This window comes from Mustela nigripes, chromosome 9, assembly GCF_022355385.1.
Source record: "Mustela nigripes isolate SB6536 chromosome 9, MUSNIG.SB6536, whole genome shotgun sequence".
In the NCBI taxonomy this organism is placed as follows: domain Eukaryota; kingdom Metazoa; phylum Chordata; class Mammalia; order Carnivora; family Mustelidae; genus Mustela; species Mustela nigripes.
This window is the reverse complement of record NC_081565.1, coordinates 89,196,114-89,217,506: the sequence shown is the minus strand read 5'-3', so window position 1 is coordinate 89,217,506 and position 21,393 is coordinate 89,196,114. Positions and strand designations below refer to the sequence as shown.

Sequence of the window (21,393 nt, the reverse complement as noted above, 5' to 3'; positions counted from 1 at the left end):
TTTTTTTTTTTTTTTTTTTTTTTTTTTTTTTTTTTTTTGCATGTGAACGTCCAGTTATTCCAGCACCATTTGTTGAAAATGGTATCTTGGCCTTATATTTGCTTTTTTGTCTGACTGCATATCTAGGACTTCCACTATGGTGGAAGGAGTGTGAGACCAGACTTCCTGGCCTTGTTCAAGTTTCTCATCATGGAGGAGGATGTTAGTGGTAGGATTTTTGTAGATGTCCTTATCAAGTGGAGGAAGCCCCCCTGCATTCCTGATTTCCTGAGAGTTTTTTTATTTCAAAGGAATTGGTTGAATTTTGTTAAATGCCTTTTCTGGATCTATTGATATGATCATGCAGTATTTTGTCTTTAGGCTTAATGATGGGATGGAGCACATTAATGGATTTCAGAATGTAGAAGCCCTGCGTCCCTAGGACACATCCCGCTCAGTCATGGTGTGTAATTCTCTTTGTACAGTGTTGGATTCAATTTGCTGTTTTGTTGAGGATTTTTGCATCTGTGTTCATAAGACATGTTGGTCTATAGTTCTCTTTTCCAGTAGTGTCTTTGTCTGCTTTTGATATTAGAGTAATACCAGCCTCAAAGAGTGAGTTATGTAGTACTCCTAGTGCTTCTGTCTTCTGAGCGAGATTGGAAGGACTTGGTACCACTTATTCTTCAAGTGTTTGGTAGAATTGACCAGCGAACCCATCTGGGCCTGGTGCTTTCTGTGTTGGCAGATTATGAATGACAGATTCTGTTTTTTAAACAGACATAGGCTTATTGAGACAGTCTATTTCTTCTTGTAAGAGTTTAAGGAGATGGTGTCTTTCAAGAAAATGGTCCATTTTTATTTGGTTTATCAAGTATGTGGGCCTAGCGTTGTTTCTGGCATTCCATACTTATTTTCTTAATGTCCACAAGATCCATAGTAATGACTCTGCTTTCATCTCTGATATCAGTAATTCGTGTCCTCTGGTGTTTTTTTTCTTAGCATGGCTGGAGGTTTATTAATTTTTTAATCTTTTTGAAGGACCAGCTTTGAGATCATTGATGTCTCTCTTGATTTCTTGTTCCTAATGTCATTGGTTTCTACTCTAATTTTTTATTCTTTCTCTAGCTTCCTAATTAAAGCTTGGGTTACTGATTTCAGATCTTTCTTCCTTTCTGAACCACATAGCAGGGGGGTCCATACAGACAGCTCTGTAGGCTGCAAGTTCTCCGGCCAGGCGCCAAACTGGAGTTTCAGTAAGTATTTAGGAGAGTGGAGTAAACTGGGCTACTTCCTTGGGCAGTAAACTTATATGACTTGTCTCTTCTGTGTACCTTTGTTTGCGTGTGTGTGTGTTTATGGCAGCCAAAGATGCTGACCAGTGGGCTCTCAGCTTGGATGGCATGTTGGAGTCACAGGGTTTTTGTGAAATGCCCTAGTGGCCGAGCCCCGCCATGAGCTCCTGGTGGAGTTGACCTGGACACGGGGCTTACTGGATGCACTCAGGTGGTTTGGATGTGAGCCCAGGTGGACACTACTGTCCCAGACACTTCCTGTCAAAATTCCTCATTCACCCCTGTTGCCCCAGAACTTAAATGAGTATTAATCGCTAAGAAGTGGGAAAAAGAAGTCAACATCAAAGCAACACCCCAATAGTAGTCTCAAGCTCAAGCCTCAAGTCTTTAGTGCCCCTTACCTCTAAGATAGCCCCCCCATCTTGGGTCACCCCAGGGTCTTTCTGGGATGGGAATTCCAAGAAACCTCGGACGATTGAAGAATTTCAATGAAAAGATGCCCCAAAGTCTAACAAAAGGATTTCTTTCTGAACGTGCCCATCAGGTTGCCTCCTACGTTGGGAGCCCCATGGCCCACTGGGTCCCTTCCTCTCGGGTGCTTACAGAGACCGGTGGGGACAGAGGCCTGCCTCAGAGTGGGACCCTAGGCGATGAAAACATCCTCATTTCAAAGCTTCTGCTCTTGCCTTTGTTGGTAGAGCCCAGAGCTGATGGCCTGTGGGCTTTGATGGGCCCACGTGGAGTATAGACTTGGGGTGGGAAAGAGATCAGGGCTGAAGGCCCAGAGATTGACAACCCATCGGTAGGTTGGTAGAGAGGGAGAGACAAGAGAGTCACATTAGGTGTGGGAGTGAGAATACCGGGACAGGTAAAGGAGGAGGAGAATAGAAGTGCCCTCAGAGTCCCTGAGAGAAAGGTGGGGAAAGCTGATCGCCCCAGGGGAGGGGCAGCCCCCAGCAATGAGGCTGGAGAGAGAGGCTAGGAACCCAAGGCATCCCAGAGCCATCGTGAGGACCATCCAAAGGCCTGGAGGGCCAGCAGGTGTAGCCAGGCACCTGCTCTCCGCCCTGTCTCCCACCACCACCAAAAGAGCCGGCCGCAGGGGGATCCTGTCCAGAGAAGACAGGGAGACTGCCCCAGGCCAGGCCGTATCTACCTTCTTCAAGCAAGGGCTACGTTGGGAGTGTAGCAGCTCAGGAACCAGGGCTCAGGCCCAGTGAGCAGAGGGAAGCGGTGGACCTCTCTTCACACACATGCCCCTAAGCCCACGGGTTCAATTGTTCAGGAGAACCTGGCGGGTGGGCATCCCAAGGTTCCCGAGCCATGCGGTCAACACTGTCGGCACCCAGACAGGCTCACGCTCCGGTGGGAGCCGGAAGAGCCGTGTGGACCCCTCCCATCGGAGTGCAGAGCCGCTAGACAGATACTTCATGGAAAAGGCTGGTAGCGGAGGGCTAGGTAGGTGCTGAAGTGGGGGTGACAGATGACTGGCCAGTGACAATGACTGGGGACTTGGAAGACATGTCTCTGAGAGTGTGGGGACCCCCGGAGGGCACCACTCAGGTTCCCCTGGTCTGGCTGGCTCTGAGCACATGCATTCTCTCCCGTCTGCCTGTGTGTCATGATTTCCTACCCTCTGTGTCCCTCCCAGATCCGGACAAAGGACAAGGTCTTCGACAGCATCAGCCACCTCATCAACCACCACCTGGAGAACAGCCTGCCCATCGTCTCCGCAGGAAGCGAGCTCTGCCTCCAGCAGCCGGTGGAGAAGGCTCCGTGACCGGCCAGCCACCCTGTCCTGACTCCACACCGATGGTCAGGAGTCCTGGCTCTTCCCGGAAGATGGATATGAAGGCTCTGGAAACTCAGGCCGCTGCCCGCGGGCTCAGAGCCTCATCCAAATGCCCCAGGAGGAAAGTGTCCGTCAAGTGCAAGTTTCATAAACTTGTTCTGATTTTCTCGTGTGCATATTAAAGGTGTACATACCTATACACTGTACAAATTATCCCTCTATATTTATATTTTTTAAGACTAAGAGAGATGTAAGACTAACATTCTGTGCTGTATGTTTTTAATGGGAAAAAAATGTTTGACTGTAGTTGTCTGGGCAAAAATTTAATTCAACTGACCCATTCTACTGAAAAATTCCACTAGGAAGGTGTTGCCTGCAGCTTTATCTGAGGGGAGAGAAGCAGGCAGGAGGGCTGGGGGTCAACGTGGAGCTGTAGCGGAAGAAGGCAGGCGGCTCCCCAGAGCAGCTGAGCTCCGCACAGAACCCTCCGCCGGTCCTGGTCGCTGCCACTCGGAGCCGCTGGTGTCCCTTCCTCCGTGATGCATCTCCCCCAGCTGTCGGCCTCACACCTGTGCGGTCGCAGTGCTGATGGCTGGTGCCGCTGTGCTAAGGAGACGGCTGGGGGATGTCCCAGCTTTTCCGGGCGGTGGCAGTGCTGGGCACAGGAGTGCTGTCCGTCTTGACCAGTGTTGTCCAGGGGTCTGTTTGACGGCCAGATAGGGGTAGAAAGCGAGCCTCAGTGACCAAGATCTTGACTGGCACGTGCTTCCCATATGGTCATCTGCGTAACGACAAACCAGCATGTGCGGAGGGCTGGGGGCAAAGTCTTGGTTTCCGCGTCCTTGCGGCCGGCACGCCGATCGCAGCTGCCGGGGTGGCCGCTAGGAGACAGCACGCCGCCCCCGCTACGCGCTGCGTCCGGGGCAGACGCCAGCGCGTGCTCAGCCCCGAGACCTCTGCACGGCTGCTGCTCCCGCTTCACCTTCGTCTCGGGCTGCGGACTCGGGAGTGTGGGGAATCGGATTGAGGTTTTGCTGCTCAAGTGGCTGGTGGGTAGTGCCGCTGGCTGTCTCTGCCACAGATTTTCCAGTTGCTCCCTGGAACGGGCCTATGATTTCTTCCCAGGTCATTTGGGGCCAACAGGGGGGGACAGTGTTTCTAGTTTTAAAAAACACCTGGTTGAGGTTAACTTGTGATTTAACAGATGCCGTCTTTTAAAAGCCGAAGGGCTCACCTGTCGGTTGGCAGCCTGTCTCTGGTGCCACAAGCTCTCATCCCCTGCTGTCCCACAGCCCGCGGGGGCCCTGGGTCAGGGCTGCGGGACTTTCCGCACACTAATAGTGGGGCAGGAATAAATCTGATGCTTCAAGAATGAGGAGTTAAGGCTGGATTTTAAACATTCTGACGAGTAGTAATTCTGCAAAGTTCTATTTCTGAAGGAGCCCCATTTCTGTTCTCAGGGTGTGGGTGTGTGTCCAGGATGGAAGGTGGGGTGCAGCGCGTGGGTGACATCGGGCAGGTCCGAAGATTTGTGTGGAGGCTTCTTAGGAGTTTTTGTCCTTTGAGTGTCCAAGGAGTCCCAGAAGACAGTGGCTTCGATCTCCTAGAATGTTCTGCCATGGGTTAGAACTTATGTAGGGCCACCCACCCCTCCTGGAGCAGCTCTGGTTTCAGTCGCATGAGGAGACCCACTCCACGTTACCCAGAAGCAATAGGAGCTGAACAGGTCTCGGCAGCAGCGGGTTGGGGGCAGCTGTGGGAACCCTCCTGTCCCATCCCCTGGAGGCCTGCAGCCCTGCAGACATACATAGAGGTCCCAGCCCTGTGTGCAAGTGTCCACACATATGATAAACGGATGAAATGACTTCTCTGGATGGCCTGCGGGGCCCCCTGAGTAATCTTAAGGGCTGGCCCCAAATTCTAATATTTAAGGGCAAAGTAGGAAAGGCTGGTTAGGGACCCGGAGACCCTGCACAGCTGACCTGTGTTTTTTGCGCTCCTGGGGATGTGAGATATGATCATCAGTACGGTTTAGAGCTCTCTGCTGTGCAGTCAGTGATTCGCTCAGCGGTGATAAGCAACATATATCCTGTCTTTTTGCATGAGAATCGATTTAGAAAATTAGAAATATTGGAGGCGATCAAATTTTGTTTCAATATTAATTCAAAATATGTATTTTGAAGTTCGGATTCCAGGATTGCTTACAAAACAACAGGCCAGTGGAGATCTGGGCTTCTCTGTACTGCCAGAGCGCCAGCGGATGGCTGCTGTTCTCTCCTGGTCATCCCTCCCCTGTGTGAGGCGGGGTGGGGCCCCACAGGTCACCGCGGCTCCCCTTCAAGGCTGTGAAATGGGCATGATAGGGAGCCCCACTCATGGGGGAGAAACTGAGGCACGGGGGGCGCTTCATGCTGCTCTAAGCCATGCAATGGGCAGGCACAGAGCTGTGCTCCCTCCACGTTTCTGGGCTCTGCTGCGCCTGGAGATCAGGATTCCCAGGCAAAGACGGCCACTCCCTGCCCAGCCTCGGTGCCCCTCGTCTGGCCCCGGACCACACCTCTGCCAGGCAAGGCTGTGTGTTCCTGGACCCCCGAGTCCCCGGATACATTTGCTGCTCAGTGTGCCCAGCCCCCCGGAGCCCAGGGGGCACTGGACATGCTGCTTCTCAGCCCAGGCCACTGGCATGCACGGCAGGTCCCACCGGCCCACGACAGCCATGCCACCCACTGCCCCCCCACCCACACGACTACGTGTGAACGAGTGGGACTTTCATCGGTGGTTTCGGTGAGCCCTGGTGCTGGGGGCACCGAACCGCCCCGTGGACTGTCTGACGGCCAACCATTCAGACATTTCCAGCCCCGACTCTGTGTGGACTCTGCCACTCCCGGGTTCTCGGCTCGAGAGGCCAAAGGGCCCAGCAGCCACGTCACTGTGACACACGTTTCACCGTTGGACACTGTCTCAGGCGTTGGGGCGGATGGGCAGACGGAGACCAAGGTCCAGGGATGGAGGCTGTGTCCGATGCCTCCTCCTTCCCATAAGTGACCCTCAGAGACGAAGGTTCTAGGCCTCCCTTCCCTGAGTCAGTCCCCTGGTGAAAGCATTTCCCACAAGATCACAGGCCTCCCCAGAGCCGCACGGCCTCACCTTTGTTGCTGGGTGTCTCCGAGCGCCACCCGCCCGCACCCCTCCCGCGAGATGGGGGGGTGCTCGTGAATCTACGGAAACAGGAAGGACAGTTGCTCCTCACGCAGGTGCGACGGGCTCCCTCGCTGGGCTCCCACACCGGCGGGTCACCCGCGCCTTTCTGCGGGTGGACACGGCCCGATGGGAAGGGGACGGGAATTGTGGAAATACTGCGCTTAGGTCATTGTGTGCCGCGGACAGATCTCAGTCCTGAGTTTTAGGATAATACCTGGCGCTGCAGTCAAACTCAAAACATTTGTCCTGAGAGAAATGAATTGGGAAAACCGCTTAATGAGAAGGTGTTGCCACCTGGGCATGCCAGGGCCACGCAGGGGTGACAAGCAAGAGAGCAGTCTAGGACGTGCCGCTGCAGAAGTGCGGGAGCTGGGCCCGGGAGACTGGCTGGAGCGCAGTGACGGTCAGTGGCTGAATCTCAGACAGAGCACAGGACTTATTAGGGTCCTTTGTCGTTGGGTATAAAGCTCAGCCCCTGGTCGGAAATGGCGCAGAGCTCCTCCTTGGGTTTGCATTCATGCTCATTCTTTTCACAAAAGGCATAAAGACGCGAGTCTTACACGGATAAGGAAGTGCTTCTGCGGTGCTTCAGAAGCCGACCCCGAGGCGGTCTAACTGTACGTCGTTTCTCTGGGTGATGCCCCAGGGGCAGGGAAGGGCACGCTCAGGCAGGTCACCGTGATGTGGAAGATGCACGGCACCAAGGGACAGCAGGAGATGGGGCCGGACACACGTCCGCGGTCACCCAGCAGCCCATCACACGTAGAAAGCAGGCCCTGTGCACACCTGAGCACGGGGCGGGGGGGTCCCAGGCAGGGCGACTGGCCTCCAGGCTAAGCAGATCTGGAGTGGCTGGACAATGAGGCGCCCCCCCGGGGCCCCACGCCAGGAGGTCTGCACAGGAACCAAGAGTTTGCATTTCTAGTAGATTGAGCGACGCTGGTGGGGAGTGTCGACTTTGAGAACTGCCATGCGGTGTGAGCTGCTGGCCTCTGACCCTCCCTTGTTGAGGTCCCCCTCTGACTTAGGACTTTGTTTTCCCACCACCTCACGTCACAGATCCCAGAGTCCATGCTCTGGGCCTTCCAAATGGAGGATTAATAAGCGTTTAGAACTCCGTGCACTCGCTGCTGGCACATACAATGCCATCTGCCAGCTACGATTTATTTATAATGGGGTTTATACATATTTATAAGTTTGCAGGCAACAAATGCACAGTTTAAAAACTGGCCCATTTTTGTAGTAGCTAGAAAAGCTGCAGTTTCCTACCAGGCCTTTGAATGTCACCCTTGTGCATGCACACATGTACCTACACTGGTCAGGACGGACGCACACCTGTGTGTGTGTGCGTGTGTGTGTGCGCGTGTGCGCGCAGGCAGGCCACCTGGGCGGTGCACACCTCGAGACTCCCCCCCCCCCCCCCGTGTGCTGGTATTTTAACCAACAGGGACAAGCAGAAAGTGAACCAGATGTGCAGAGTTTGGCATCCGCAGATACACGGAGGAGGTCCTGGATGCTTCCGGGCGTGCGGCCCGAGGGCAAGGGGATGGGAACAGACAGGAGGGCCCCGGAGGAAGTCCCAGAGGGTCGGGAGGCGAGGGAAGCCAGCAGGGAAGACCAGGCCAGGAGGGAGACGGTGGAGGGGGACGGAGGCACACAGAGGGGTTACCGGGCAGCGTGCGGCGTCTCTCGGAGACCAGACAGGAAAGACAAGGAGGGGCCGGCGTGGCAAGGCTGTCCCCACCAGGTGTGCTGGGGACAGCTGGCTGCCCGGCTTCTAGGCACTCCCAGCCAACCTGCTCTTGGCCTGCTCTGTGCATTGGTTCCTGTGTGGCAGGCACGGTGCTGGGCTCCTCATAGGGGACAAGCACACAGGGGGCATGAGCCTGTGACAAGCCTGATGGCCGACGCAGTCCTGTTCCACAGGACGGTGGAGGCCGGGGCTCCCGGGGGATGCTGGCGTGGGAGTGCCAGAGCAAGCAGACAGGGTAGGGGCCCCAGAGCGGACAGGGCAGTGTCACATACAACGGCTGCTGTCAGCTGGGACACTGGAGGCTGGCAGCGCCCCCCCACCCGGATGGCCAGGAGGACCATTCTCATGGAAGAAAGGGCCAGATTACGATGCCGCCCCCCACAACGCTGATTTCTGTCAGTGCACAGGGAGAGCATGTGTGGTTCTGTGTGTCACAGCGGATTGAGCTCACGCTCACCTGGGACCTTTCTCCCACAACCAAATGTTCTATCCAGCCGAATCAAGCAGCAATCAACACAGAAAAGAAGGGGCATATCCATCTTTGAACACCAAATTTCCTTTTTCTGTAATGACCGTGTGTCGGTTGCAAGTGGAATGTTCTCTGTTCATTTGCCTTTTGAATAAAACTTGTTCCAGAATAAATATTGTAAAAAAATTAAGTACGTGAGTGTTTCTTTGCATTCAGAATTAAACGTCTGTTAAAATCCAAGGACCAGGAGAGAACGCCATAGAAGTTTCATGTGTAATAACAGGATATTTATTACTTTTTAAAAAGCATTTGAATGGCAAATTCTATATATTGATAAATATTATTTGAGAATTTTGTGTTCTGTTTCCCATTAGCGTGTGTGGGACAAACATGGGTCGCTGGGAAGGTCTCTGTCCAGGTTTTGTGGCCTACTGACCACTTTCTGTTTTGACGCTGGGACAGCACCTGGATGCTGGGAGTGAATTCCTGCGCCCATCTGAAGCTTTCGAAGCTCTGTCCCGTGAAAGCTGGGACTGCCTGAGCAGTGCGGAGCCCAGGAGGGGCCCCCAGCACGGCGGGGAGGGCAGGGGTCTCCGGGCCCTCCTGGCTCTGCGCACCCCTCACTCCTTCAGGACGTGATGTGGCTTTGGGTTGAGTGGAGGGACGTGGTGTCCCCCGGGGTCACCCCCGCGGGAGCCATGCCACTCGTCTCCTTCTCACTGGTTATCAGAAAATGAGCCTTCATTTCGGGATAGCGGTGTGTGCATTTCTGACCATGTAGCAGACCGTTTGATATCTTGACTTAGATACTAAAAACATTTGGGTGTTGAGGTTTTGTCCTCGTGGGTACAATTTCAAAGCAGGGACTCGGTCACTCAATTAGACGTTTTCTATAAAATGCACCTTGTTGCATGTCTGTGGAAGGCTCTTCACCAGCGCGTTATATCCTCCGGTCCGGGGTGCAGAGAAATAGCCGCTTCCTCCGCTCCCCGTGCAGATGGCTGTCGCTGGGGCTCTGAGCAATGAAGGGCTGTGTGAAAAGTCTCCGGGTCTTGTGTTGCCTCACGGGGGCGAGAACAGAGCTTGGAACCTTCCCATGGAGAGCAGGTACTCTGACAGCCCCAGACTGGGTCCACGTGGTGGCCTGGCTGCCGTCTTCCCGGCGGGCTTCGCGGTCACGGTCACGCTGCCCGGTCGCAGCGGGCAAAGTCAAGGGTGGCGGCCGTAGGCTGCGGTCCTCGGCTGTGCCGCAGGATTTCTCCGTGAACACCCGCCCAGGCGAGTTATGCCGAGTGCACGTCTAACGTAGGGTAGACAGCGTGCACATGCACACACAAATACACACACACATGCAAACACACGTACACACAAACATGCACACAAACACACATGTGCACACACGTGCGAGCAAGCACATGCACACAGAAATATGCACACACAAACACGCACACGCAAACACGCAGGTGCGCACACACATACAAACACACATGCAAGCACACAGACACAGGAATATGCACACGTGGGTGCACACTCACACACACAAACATGCATATGCACACACAAACTGTGCACACACAATACACGCATGCAAACACACACAAACATGCATACACAAGCACACCTGTGCACACACAGTCACACACGCAAGCACATGGACACAGGAATATGCACACAGTAGTGCACACTCGCACACACAAACATGCATGTGCACAAACAGCACACACATAATACATACATGCAAACACACACAAACATGCACAAACACGCATGCAGGAGACCGCATGCAGCGCTATCAAAGGTAACCGTTTCCTGCATCTTTTCGGCGTATTTTTGCATTCAGACTGCGTCAAAGTTTTGTGTTGTCTCTGAGAAATTGGGGTCAAGGAGCAAGGGTCACTAACATTAGCACCAGAGCGCCAGGGCCCCCCACAGCCCTCCGAGCCAGAGCTGAGGGGCCCTGCAGTCACTTTGCCCGCTGCGTGGACACACACTGCCCAGGCTGTGCCCCTAAGCACCGGCTCGTTCTCCCCGTGCTCACGTTCCAGACGTGTGCCCGGAGGAGACAGTGAGCTCCTCCTCGACTGCGGAAGGAAGCCAACACGATGGCCGCCGCTGAGCGTCTCCTGACAGACAGGACTTCACTCTTAATAACAAAAATGAGGAAGTCTTTGATCAGTACGTGGAGACCGCCCAGGACCACAGAAATGTTCCTCCATCAGGGAGCGTACATTGGACAGCACGCAGGAGCCAGCTTCTCGAAAGCTAATGTATCGACACATCTCCTGAGTCTTGACTCGGTCGAAGTGTCCCGCGAATCAGAAGACCCCAGGGGCTCTGACGCGGGCTTGCCCAAGTGGAGTCCTTTGGAAGGTTGCTCTGTGCTGTTTCTCCCAAGAACCGAGCACGTCACCTCTGTGGTTATGAGATCTTTACAGACGAGTGCACGTTCTCCTCGTCCGTTTGTCCTGCTGCTGGAATCCATGGGGAAGGCATGCACAGAAACGCCTTCTAAGCAACTCCCTGCTAACGGGGCGCAGGGCAAACCTACACTGAAGAGGGGGTGACGGCATCACTCCATTTCCTTGAAGATCGTGCAAACCACCGGATCCCAGACGCGCTCCTGACATGGCACCGTCGGGCTCAGCTGGGGAGCGGGGAGAGCTGCTGACTGTCCCAGCTGCTCCACAGGGACAACCCGGGGCCACTGACTCAGTTCTCTGGTCAAAGAGAATCAGACTCCACACAGGAGCAAGTAAAGCTCTCCGCACTCAGGACAAACGTTCCATCGCGTTACACAGACCGTGGCCTCTGGCTTCTGGCCACGGTGTTGGTCCCCTCTTCCAATGTGGGTTCTCTTCCTGGTGAGCCTGGGGACAGCCTCCTGGGAAACCCTGGCTGGCTTTTCTGGGATCTGTAGGAACCCCAACAACTACATGATTTGGCTAGTAAGACTTCAGATGGAGGATTCCACAGGGACAGAAGACAGAGGAGAAGCAGAGAACCCTGGAGTTCTCTGGCTCTCCGGTCTCTTTGGGTCCAACCCACACGCTCGAGACCCTCCAGGGAGCAGCCATTTCTGGGAATTCAAGCCAAGCCTGCTGAACATGAGCCCTCAGGTCAGTGGAGGGGACTGGGACTCCGCCTGGTTTCCAGCCACATCCTTATACTATGCCACGTGCTGCTCTCACCCGAGGAGGCAGTGACACGTACCGATGGCAGACGTTTGAAACACCAGTGCTCAGTGACCTGGATGTGACGGATACAGCAGCATCTACTCCGTGCACAATGTAGTGTGAAGTTCCCAAACATCACCGTGACGTTGGGCGAGGCGCGCCATACGCTGTGTGGCCCGCCACCTTCCCTCTGCCGGCACCACAGACAGTGGCCGCTGGGAGTCAGGGGAAGGCAGCCGATCACGTCCACAGCCAGGGACATTCAGAAGACTCTGGAGCCGATGCAGACAGGGCACACTGTCTACCGTGGACTAAGCTGGCAAGTCGCCGGGTCCCCCCCTTAAGTGACGTCCACGCTACGCAGGCTGTTGGCAAGTAGGTTTCCCGAGTCCTTGCTCCGGAGCTCCCGGGGTGGGGTATGCAATAAATAAGACCGTGGCTGCGTGCAGAGTGCCCCCGTCCCACGAGCGTGCGAGGATCCCGCTCCTGGAGGCGGCTGCTCTCACTTGCCAAGGACCCCGTTCTGCAGGGTTCTGTTCCTGTCGATGATGCAGGGCGAGGCAGCTCTCTGGGGAGGGTCCTCCTTGCTCTTGGGCGAGGGGTTGCTGTTGTTGCTGCCGCTGGACTTGCTCCTGCTGGGGTCGAGGGCGGGCTGGGCAGGCGAGGAGCGGGTGCCCCAGCCCCGGACCAGGCAGGTGCACACCAGCCGGAAGAAGGCCCGCCGCATCTCCTTGCTGGCCAGCGTGTAGATGACAGGGTTCATGGCCGAGTTGAGCACGGCCAGCACGATGAACCACTGAGCCTTGAAGAGCACAGCACACTCCCTCGCCCTGCAGGCCACGTCGACGAGGAAGAGGATGAAGAGTGGGGACCAGCAGGCGATGAACACGCTCACCACGATGACCACGGTCCGCAGCAGTGCCATGGAGCGCTCCGAGTTGTGGGGGCTGGCCACGCGGCGGCTGCTGGACTTCACCAGGAAGTAGATGCGTGCATACAGGACCACGATGGTGGCCAGGATGGCCGTGAAGACACTGATGCAGAAGGCGATGTACTTCTTGGAGTAGAGAGGCAGGATGGTGGAGCAGTCGGCGAGGTCGTGCAGGCAGTTCCAGCCCAGGATGGGCAAGGCGCCCAGCGAGAAGGCCACGAGCCAGCACATTCCGATCAGCAGGAAGACGCGGTGCTTCTTGTTGGCGTCATACGGCCGCATCTTGATCATGGTCAAGTGCCGCTCGATGGCGATGGCCAGCAAGCTGCAGGTGGACGCGCCGAGGGCCACGAACATGCTGCCTTCCCGCAGGAACCAGACGGTGGGAGACAGGCTCAGCGTCCTCCTGCCTGACATCAGGATGTTGACCTTGTAGGCGACCCCGGCCAGCAGGTCGCAGAGTGCCAGGTTGCCGATGAAGAAGTACATGCGATTGTGGAACTTGTTGTTTTTCCAGATGGCGATGAGCACCATGAGGTTCTCCAGCACGATGAGGCTGCAGATGACGAGGAAGAGCGCGGTGGTGAGAGTGCCGCCCTCGGGGGCCCCCTTCAGCCTGCCCTCCAGCTTGCCCACGTAGCTGTAGTGCTCGTACAGGGTCTGGTTCCCAGGGGAGGACCTGGGCCGCGGTGTCGGGACCACGGCCATTGCTTGGGCCAGGCTCAGCTCCAGATCCCACCAGAGGGCGCCCTGGGCACGTCCATGGCCGGAGAACACGGTCCGGCTCAGGCTTCCCTGGTGGCCCCGGCCGGACCCCAGCCAGGGTGGGCAGAGCAGGAGCCTGCAAAGATAAAACAGGGATGCCCAGCGATTAAGGGGCTTTGAGACCACCTAGGGACAGCAGCCACAGCAGCAATGTCGGAGGAAGTCCCTTAAACCCCACAAGTATGCAAACGTCCGGTCACACGGGACCCTGAGCTCCCTGGGGGCTGAGGCGGCCACGGGACGCCACCTGGTGCCTGCAAGCCCCCAGGAGGGAGATCAGTATGTGAGCTCCACGATCGTTCACTCCTGTAATCACATATAGATCCAAAGAAATGTCCCTCGGGGAACCCCAGGGCACTCGGAAGTGCTAACCACGCTCCCTCATGCATGACGCGGGAGCAGCCGAACCATGATTCCCCGTGACCTGGAGACAAACAGGATCATCCCGGGTCAACACAATAGGATGGAACCAGAATGAGGGCCCTGGGAAGCACCTGGGGAGCCCGGAGCCACACAATGGGAGCACCTGCTCTATGTCCCAACGGCGTCCCTGGGACCGGGGCTAGAGACAGAGTCGGGTCCTGACAGCCCCCAGGAGAGGCCAGGGACAGGGACGCACAGAACCCAAACCCAGACGTCCACCGGGGAAGGCACGGACGAGCACTTGGACTCTGCACTTGGCTGAGCGCTCAGACTGTCTGAACCCCAAAACCGAAGCCGTGCGCGTGAGCTGAAAGGAACAACACACCTGGGGGGTCTAGGGAGACAGTGAAGGCGCAAAGCCAAGCACCGGGCCCTCAGCAGCCCCAGATTTAGTCCCCTGTCCCCTCCCGGCACTTCCCACCCTCGCCGGGGGCCCCTCATCACCTCATGGGAAGACACAGCTGGATGCGGCTGTGTAGATCCTCTGATTGCAAATTGGAAACATGAGTTTCAGTATCTGCCACCGTCAAATAAGGTTAGCTAGACGCCGCCCTCCGGGAGAACCCCGCGATGACTTTCTTTACTTACACAATGTTTAGTCATAGCCCTAAGCTGGGTTCAGAGGCAAACAGCTCCCCAAATGACACGGGGGCTGCATTTTGGGGTGTGCTGGGATCTGAGCGCACTGCCAAGTACCAGGAAGACCCGAGAGGATCTCAGTCCCGGAAGGACCCAGGGACGCAGTGCTGGGGGCTGCTCTCAGAGAAGGAGAGGTAACTCCGGGGGTGCCCCGCTCCCGGCACCCTCTAGGTCACTGCTGCCCGGCCCCACGGCTGCTGCCTGGGCCCGGGGAGGCTGTCAGACCCTCCGCTCCACGGGGTGCTTGGGTTCTCTGAGGTTAGGAAGAACCACTCTGTTCCTTTGCCGCAGAGACTGCTCCAAGGCTGCGAATATGTGTGTGTGGCTGTTCCAGAAACCCCGTGGGCCCTGGCCTCTGGGGGCCCCCTGCGTTGTGCGTGCCCGCAGAAGCCCCTGGAGGCACAGGGTCCGCTCGGTGGGTCGCTGTCCTGCCCGCCCCCGCCCCCTCCTTTCTGTAACTCCAGCCTGTCCTTCACAGCCCGCGTCGAATCCCTCCTGGTCTACAAACTTTCTGGAGTCAGCCCAGCCCCTCGAGGCTACTCGGAGCCTACTAGACGCGCCTTACAACAACTCGCAGTGCTGTCGTTTGAAGAGTGGAAATGATGCTGCTGCTGACCCCCCGTGAGCCCGCCTGGGGCCGGCTTCACGCTCACACCCGCACGGGGTCACCAGGCCTCTCATGGCGCCTGTCCGCTCATGCGTGCCCCGCAAAGGCTCTGCTCTGTACTACTGCTTGTCCGATGAGTCTTTCTCTGGGAGCAGCAAATGGAGCTGCCATGGCCCTGCTCTGCTTGCCGGGCCCTGGGCACAGCCCGGAGAACCGCCAGCCCCGCCGGGAGTCGGAGGGAGCAGCGCCCTGAGAACGGCTGTTTCCCCGCCAGTGCCGGGTCCACACGGCTGACCCAGGGCCCCACATGCCCCACGCCAGGCAGCCTGGCCTGGCCACGGGCCAGTGGCCACCCTGTCCACTAGTCCGGCTCCCCCCCTGGGGCTTCCATTCCCGCAACGTCGGCGCACACGTGGTGAGCAGGACTTGGAGTCACGGTGAGCAAGTGCCCACGCGGTCTGAACCGTAGAAACATGCGTGCCACCCGACAGGGCGAGGAACGTGAATTGTTCGTGAATTCACACCCGAGGCGGCGAGAAAGGGCTGCGCGCAGCCCCACCCGAAAGGTCTGGAAACCACAATAAACTGGAGCTTGTCCGCTGCGCCTGTGTCCCCAGGACCGCGCCCGGCCACGTCCCTCCCGCCCTCCGAACTCGCCGCCCGCTGTGCCGGGGCCGCAAGCATGGGCAGGGACATAGGCACCCAGGAGCCCGCTGGATCTGGACCTCCTGGACATAGGAGGAAGGACGACTAGTGAAAGGCTTATCCTCGCTGCACAGGCAGGACCGGCCAAGAACTGAGCAGAGGACGAAAGCGAGCCAGCAGCGAAGGCAGTATCCCCCAGGACGCAACCACGATGAGAACGGCGCCGATAGCGTGCAGCAGACCACAGCCAACCCAGTCCGTGCATTTTAAGGGTGAATGTATTTTTCCCGCTAATGTTTGAATTATCATTTCCCTTGATTAAATATTCATCATTCAAAGAGCACTTTTTTTCTCAGAACATCTCTTGCTGAATGCTACTCTCCGCATTTTTATTTTTCGTAACTGGAAGACATCTGGCTCTCTTTAGAATCTAAAAGCTTGTTTTCTTTGGATTAGCAACATTAGCACGCAGACTGCACCCCGAGAGTTAAGAGCTGGGCAAAGGCCAGGTTGGTTGTGGATGCGCTGGAGTGCTGCTATCTGTGGTCAAAAGCATCATAGGAGTCCCATCTCTACCTCTCAGGGGCGTGGCAGGACCTGAATCTGCGGGAAGAAGGCTCTGCCCCTCCCACCCCCCAGCTCAGAGCCAGACAGCCGACAGCCATGCGTGGGACCCGGTGGGGCATCAGCCCTCGGGCCACATTCATCCTGAGGAGCGCCGGGCACCCTGAGCACCAGCTCCTGGGAAGCCAGCCTGTCCCGCCTGTCCCAGCCGCCACAAACCCCCGAAGGGGCCACAGGCTGGCTTCTTAAGCCCGCAAGGGCCATAGCCTGTTTCCAACCTTCATGTAAATGGGGACCTGCAAATGTGCCTGGGGTCCTTCTCCCAACGGGACGCTCCCCCGGGTCCTCGGATGCTGGTAATTCCTGCTCTGGTCAGGGGATGGACGCACCAGCCACTCTTGTCTGCAGACACAGGGGTTTCTCCCTGTCATTGTCCTAACAAGTGCTGCGGGGCCTGGGTCGGGATGTCCTCCTGAGCTTGTGCCTGTGTGTCCGTGGGCTGCCTTGGATTTCTCAGCCTCGTGTTGGCATCTAGGAAGAGCTTTGATGCCGAGGGTCCCTGCAGAGACTAACGGCACTCGGCTAGAGAAGTACCCACAGGGGCAAGACTTACACATTACAAATGATGACGCTTTGCTTTATTTTTAAAAGTTAAGCATCTGCGGCCAGCAGAGACCACCATCTGACTTTCATTGTAAGAGTCTGATCGTGGCTTGGTTTCCCCCAAACAACTTAGAAATAGAGGCTGATGCTGAGGGAGGCAGTCTTGCGCGTCTCAGGAGCAGGCCTGTCCCAGAAGCTGCTGCGCGGGATAGGCCCTCAGGAGAAGCCCCTTCTAGAAGGTGGCTCCACCGTGCATCACCCAGGTTAAACCGAGTCCAGCCAACCCTCCTTCCCAAGGAGGCACGTCTGTGGGGAGGGGTGGCCCGGGCGGCCGATGGGTTCCAGATGTCCTCTTCTGTAGGCTAGTGACTCACTTTCTCTACACATGTCAACTTGAAAAATAAACAAACTATAAAAAGAAGGGCAAGAAAAAAGTGAAGGGAAGATTTCCACAGAGTCTGGGGTCTCTCTCCCTTTCCTCCTCCGTCACGGCGAACAAGAGAAGCCCAAGAAGACAGTGAGGAACTTCTCCGGGTCAGACGCAGGATGCTATTGGTCAAGGGCCCGTTTTCCCAGGGAAATCAACTCTTTCATCCTCCAAACAGAACTAAAACACCAGGCATTTGATAACCGGCAAAATTTCTTGGAAAGCAGGATTTTTTGTTGTTGTTCACAAGAACGTAGGAAAGGAAGAACGGGCTGGCCATTTTGCTGCCCCAGGAAATTTCTTGGCTAATGAGTATTTCCCCTTGCCCCCAAATTTCTGAGTGACCTTGTGGTCACTTTCAGAGGCAGCTCCCGGCAGGAGGCCTTGTGCACACATGGACCCTCACCCCTGCACTCAGCTGGGAGCTCAGGCCCCGGCCCCCGGCGAGAGCAGCGGGATAGGCAGGCGTGCCACTGCCCAGCTGCTTTCCCACATGTGACTCTCTCGGGCAGGTAAAGTTGACACAGATGGATGCGCTCCCACGAGCGCATGTAGGCAGGATGGGCTGCAGGAGCCTGGCCATAGGCCCCAGGGTCTACCTCTGTGCTTGGTTACCTGGATTCCCCGGGCTTGTCCCCTCCCTGCAAGGCACCCAATCTCGGCACAAGAGACCTTACCCTCTGCTCTTCAGCCCCATTCTCAGACTCTCCCTTCTCTGCTTGTTCTTAGTAACAGGATTGGACGCACGCCCGGACTGCCGTGGGATGAATGAAGGTGTGTGGGAATGAGCTCCTCCAGGCAGCAAAGAGCCGATGCAAATAAGAGACATCTGGCCCAAGAAGTCCTAACAGTGGGGTCCCTCCCATCCGTTCCCAGCGCCACAGTGACGCAGCCCACAATGGCCCTTCAGGCAGCCTGTCTGTCCCCACGGCGGCATCTGCCGTTTGTACACAGAGAAAAGCCAAGGCTGGGCTGGGGGTCTGGGTCATCGGATTCCCCCTGCCCTGCCTCCTGTGCACCACAGTGGGGGGTCAGGTCTCCTGGAGCCTCCACCCCTCCCCAATGGTCTTCACCTAGACGGAGGTGACAAGAGCATCACCAGCAGGCTCGCCAAATGCTGGAATGCTGACCTGCGCGGAAACCTGACCCCGGGGACAGGGAGAAGGGCTCAGGCTTCGCTCCAGAGCACGGAGCCATCCCGGGGGCCCTGCTCTCTGCCGGGCCGCCCACAGCCGTAGAAACAGGCAAAACGACACAGAACAGAGGCTGACCATGCCCGGTGCCGTCACCACTGTCCCCGGGGTGTGGGAGTCTCGGCACTGGACAGAATCCACCAAGCACGTCCTGTTACTTCCAAAAGCTCATGGAATGTCTCCTCAGGCAATTAATCAATTCAACAGAAATGGGCGCAAAGTAATCCTAAGAAGTGGTCGCACACTCATTAGACAGGAAGGAGGAAGCCGCATGTGAGGGGACAGAACGGCCCCAGAAAGCATAGCACAGCGGCTTCCCGCACACCGAGTCCTGCAGAAGGAAAGGGGGCTTCACAGTAGGGCAACCCCCAGATTGCCAAGGTCACGGCATGCCCAGATGCTCAGTTTCCCATCACAGAAACATACATACACTGTAGGTATCGAAGTGTCTGCAGGAAGAGGGAAAAGTCGCCACAGAGTCAAATCAGCCCCATATTTTCCAGAGGAAGGAGGAAAATCAGTCCCTACGTTTTGAGGACATTGTTAGGCGGACGTGTGAGACTCCTTCTTCAAGAGAAGCCACTTTCTGCTACCCACACCCCGTAGAAAAACAAGCAGAGCCTCGCACTCTACGGAATCCAGAGACATAAAGAGGAAAGCGGCATTTCTGAAGGTGAAGCTGGGGCAGATGCCATTGTAGCCCCGTCCTTGGGAGGCTCCGAAGGGCTGATGTGCAGTCTCTGGAGTCAGGTGACAGAGCAAGTCGACCGGCAGGATGGGAAGGTTGTTCACTGAGAAAACCCACTGTGTGGGCCTCCTATGGCCACAGAGTTCGTCATTCTGGATTGAGCTCTGCATCAGTTTCCTGAGAACTCCTACAGAGCCAGACATTTCCACGACTCCTCCAGGACAACACACCCGCCCCCACAAGCGCCCCCTCCCCGCCCCCATCCTGTCCATCACACACCCGCGGGACCTAACCCTGCCCTGTACTTCTAGGAACTGTTTTTCATAACCATGCCGGCAAGAATGTTACTGAAGAAGAAGAAAATGTTCCAAAGATGAATGAGGAAGATGTGAGTGTCTGCAGCGAGGGTCTGCAACCTCGGGCCTCCAGACTTTAGAAAGATGCCTCATTCTGGAAGCCCTCAGAGCTCCAGCTGGGGGTGGGGATCGTGGGCAGGGTGGACCCTCCCTCTTGAAATGATGGTTCATAAAAGCCCCGTGGTCCTGCCGCTCCCCCTGCGTTATCAGTCTAACAAAACATATTCCCTTTAAACCTCCAACAACCAGTTCCTCTCTCACATCTAAATATAAAAACCCACAAAGAAATATGTCACCAGGAGTGGCCAGCGTCAGAAGAGAGAGACAGAGCGAGACGGATGGAGCCAGGGCGGTTAGAAGCGGCGAAGCTAGCGTCAGGCCAAAGAAGGACACGTCCGGTCCCTTCTCCAGGTTTCTCTCCGCTGTGAATGCAGCTCGCGGGAACCTCACCGTCTTCCCACTGCCAAAGCGGGGACTTCATCCTCCGCCCTGATTCTGACCGCCCGGACTGCAATGGACTTCTGTGGTGCGGATCATTGGAAAAGAACGGTCTCCCAGGAGAAGGACCACAACCACACACTCCCAGAGCCCCCAGGTCCTCAAGCTCCGAGGGGGCCTAACTTTTCAGTTGTTCCAGGAAAAGTGGGGGAGGGGCTGGCGAGGGTGGGGGGCGGGTACCTTCTCGCTTAGGTCATGGAGGTGCCGCTCAGTCTGAACTTCCCACCTAACTAGAAGAGCCCCAGGCTCCGGTTCCTCAGCGGAAAGAGGAACCCCTCCGGCTCCCCCGCTCCGGCGCATCCCCAGCCGGACGGCCCGGAGAGGGGCTGCCGGGGGTCACCGTAACGCCCGGGATGGGCCAGAACTGGGTGAGAAGAGCGGGCCCCGCGGCTCCCACCGACCCACGCAGGCTGGGCGCCGGGACTCCGAGCCCTGCCCCGCGGACTCACCTCCCTCTGGGAAGGGCACCCGGGCCACCCGCATCCTGGCGGCCTTCCCGGCTCAGGGGCGGCGGCGGGACGGGGCACCGGGAGAGTCTAGGAGCTGGGGGTGCGTGGGCTGGTCCCTGTCGCCGCGGTCGCTCGGGCCCTGTCGCCGCGTCCCCGCCGTCCCCGCCGCGTGTCCTCGGGACCCGCGGGTCAGCCTCTGCGCGCGCAAGCCAGAGCCCAAACTTTTCCAGCGGCTCTTAGGGGCGGGGCCCGCGCTCCGCCCCCCCCCCGCCCCCGCCCCCAGCTCCCGGTTTCCGACCCGCCCCACGGCGCCCCTCCCGACCTCCTCCGAGCTCCCAGACGCCCACCTCCCCATCTGCGAAGCCCCCCACCCGCCTCTGCCTCCCGCGCGCCCTCACCTCCCTGCGCGGGGGCCCCTCACCACCGAGTCTCCGCCTCATCGCCCCGCCTCCCCCGCGCCCCCATCTCCCCGCCCCAGTTCCCACCTCCCCACTCCCACCTCCTAGCCCCTTCCCGCTCCGAGCCCTGCGCGCCTGCCTCGCCGTTGAGCTCCTCTTCCCGCCCCTCCAGTCCCCCTCCTGGGTGCCCTTGCGGCCCAGCTGGTCCCGGGCTCCTGCCCCAGGCGGGCTCCTGCCCCAGCACCCTGCCAGAGAGCTCCGGGTGAGGGTTCGGGCCGGTGATGATGGTGACGGCGTCGTTATCATTCGTACGGTGGTAGCACCCACTCACTCCTGACTTAGCACGCTCAGGCACTGGCTGTGGACTCCAGGCCCACCCCACACAGGCTGGCCCAGCTCCTGGTCCTATGGGTCCCTCTCGGGGGCTGCTGTCCCCACAGAGACGGACTCTCTTGTCCGGATGAATAAAACAGCCTCGACAAATGCTTCCAAAGAATGCCCCGGGGAGGTGACAGACTACAGAATTTTCCACCGGGAACGGAAAG

General features: G+C 57.2%; 2 protein-coding genes across 3 annotated transcripts in view; one reads left to right on the top strand and one right to left on the bottom strand.

Annotated features, from left to right (window-relative positions):
* SHC3 (SHC adaptor protein 3) overlaps positions 1-8,452 on the top strand; it is an 87,540-nt gene extending 79,088 nt beyond the window's left edge. The window contains exon 12 of the mRNA XM_059412085.1: positions 2,926-8,452. Within this exon, the coding sequence (XP_059268068.1) occupies positions 2,926-3,054 (129 nt within the window). The 3' untranslated portion in view covers positions 3,055-8,452. The remainder of the gene's footprint in view (positions 1-2,925) is intronic.
* Positions 8,453-8,543: 91 nt separating this feature from the next.
* Positions 8,544-20,672, bottom strand: S1PR3 (sphingosine-1-phosphate receptor 3). 2 transcript variants are annotated; one of them, XM_059412086.1, is made up of 2 exons: positions 20,451-20,672; positions 8,544-13,434 (listed from the first exon to the last, which is right to left on the bottom strand). In XM_059412086.1, exon 2 carries the CDS (start codon positions 13,299-13,301, stop codon positions 12,165-12,167), a length of 1,137 nt encoding a protein of 378 aa, XP_059268069.1. In that variant the 5' UTR covers positions 13,302-13,434; positions 20,451-20,672; the 3' UTR covers positions 8,544-12,164. The 2 variants fall into 2 exon arrangements, with proteins under 2 accessions (XP_059268069.1, XP_059268071.1); XM_059412088.1 differs by lacking the exon at positions 20,451-20,672 and adding an exon at positions 19,954-20,112.
* Between the last annotated feature and the right edge of the window lie 721 nt (positions 20,673-21,393).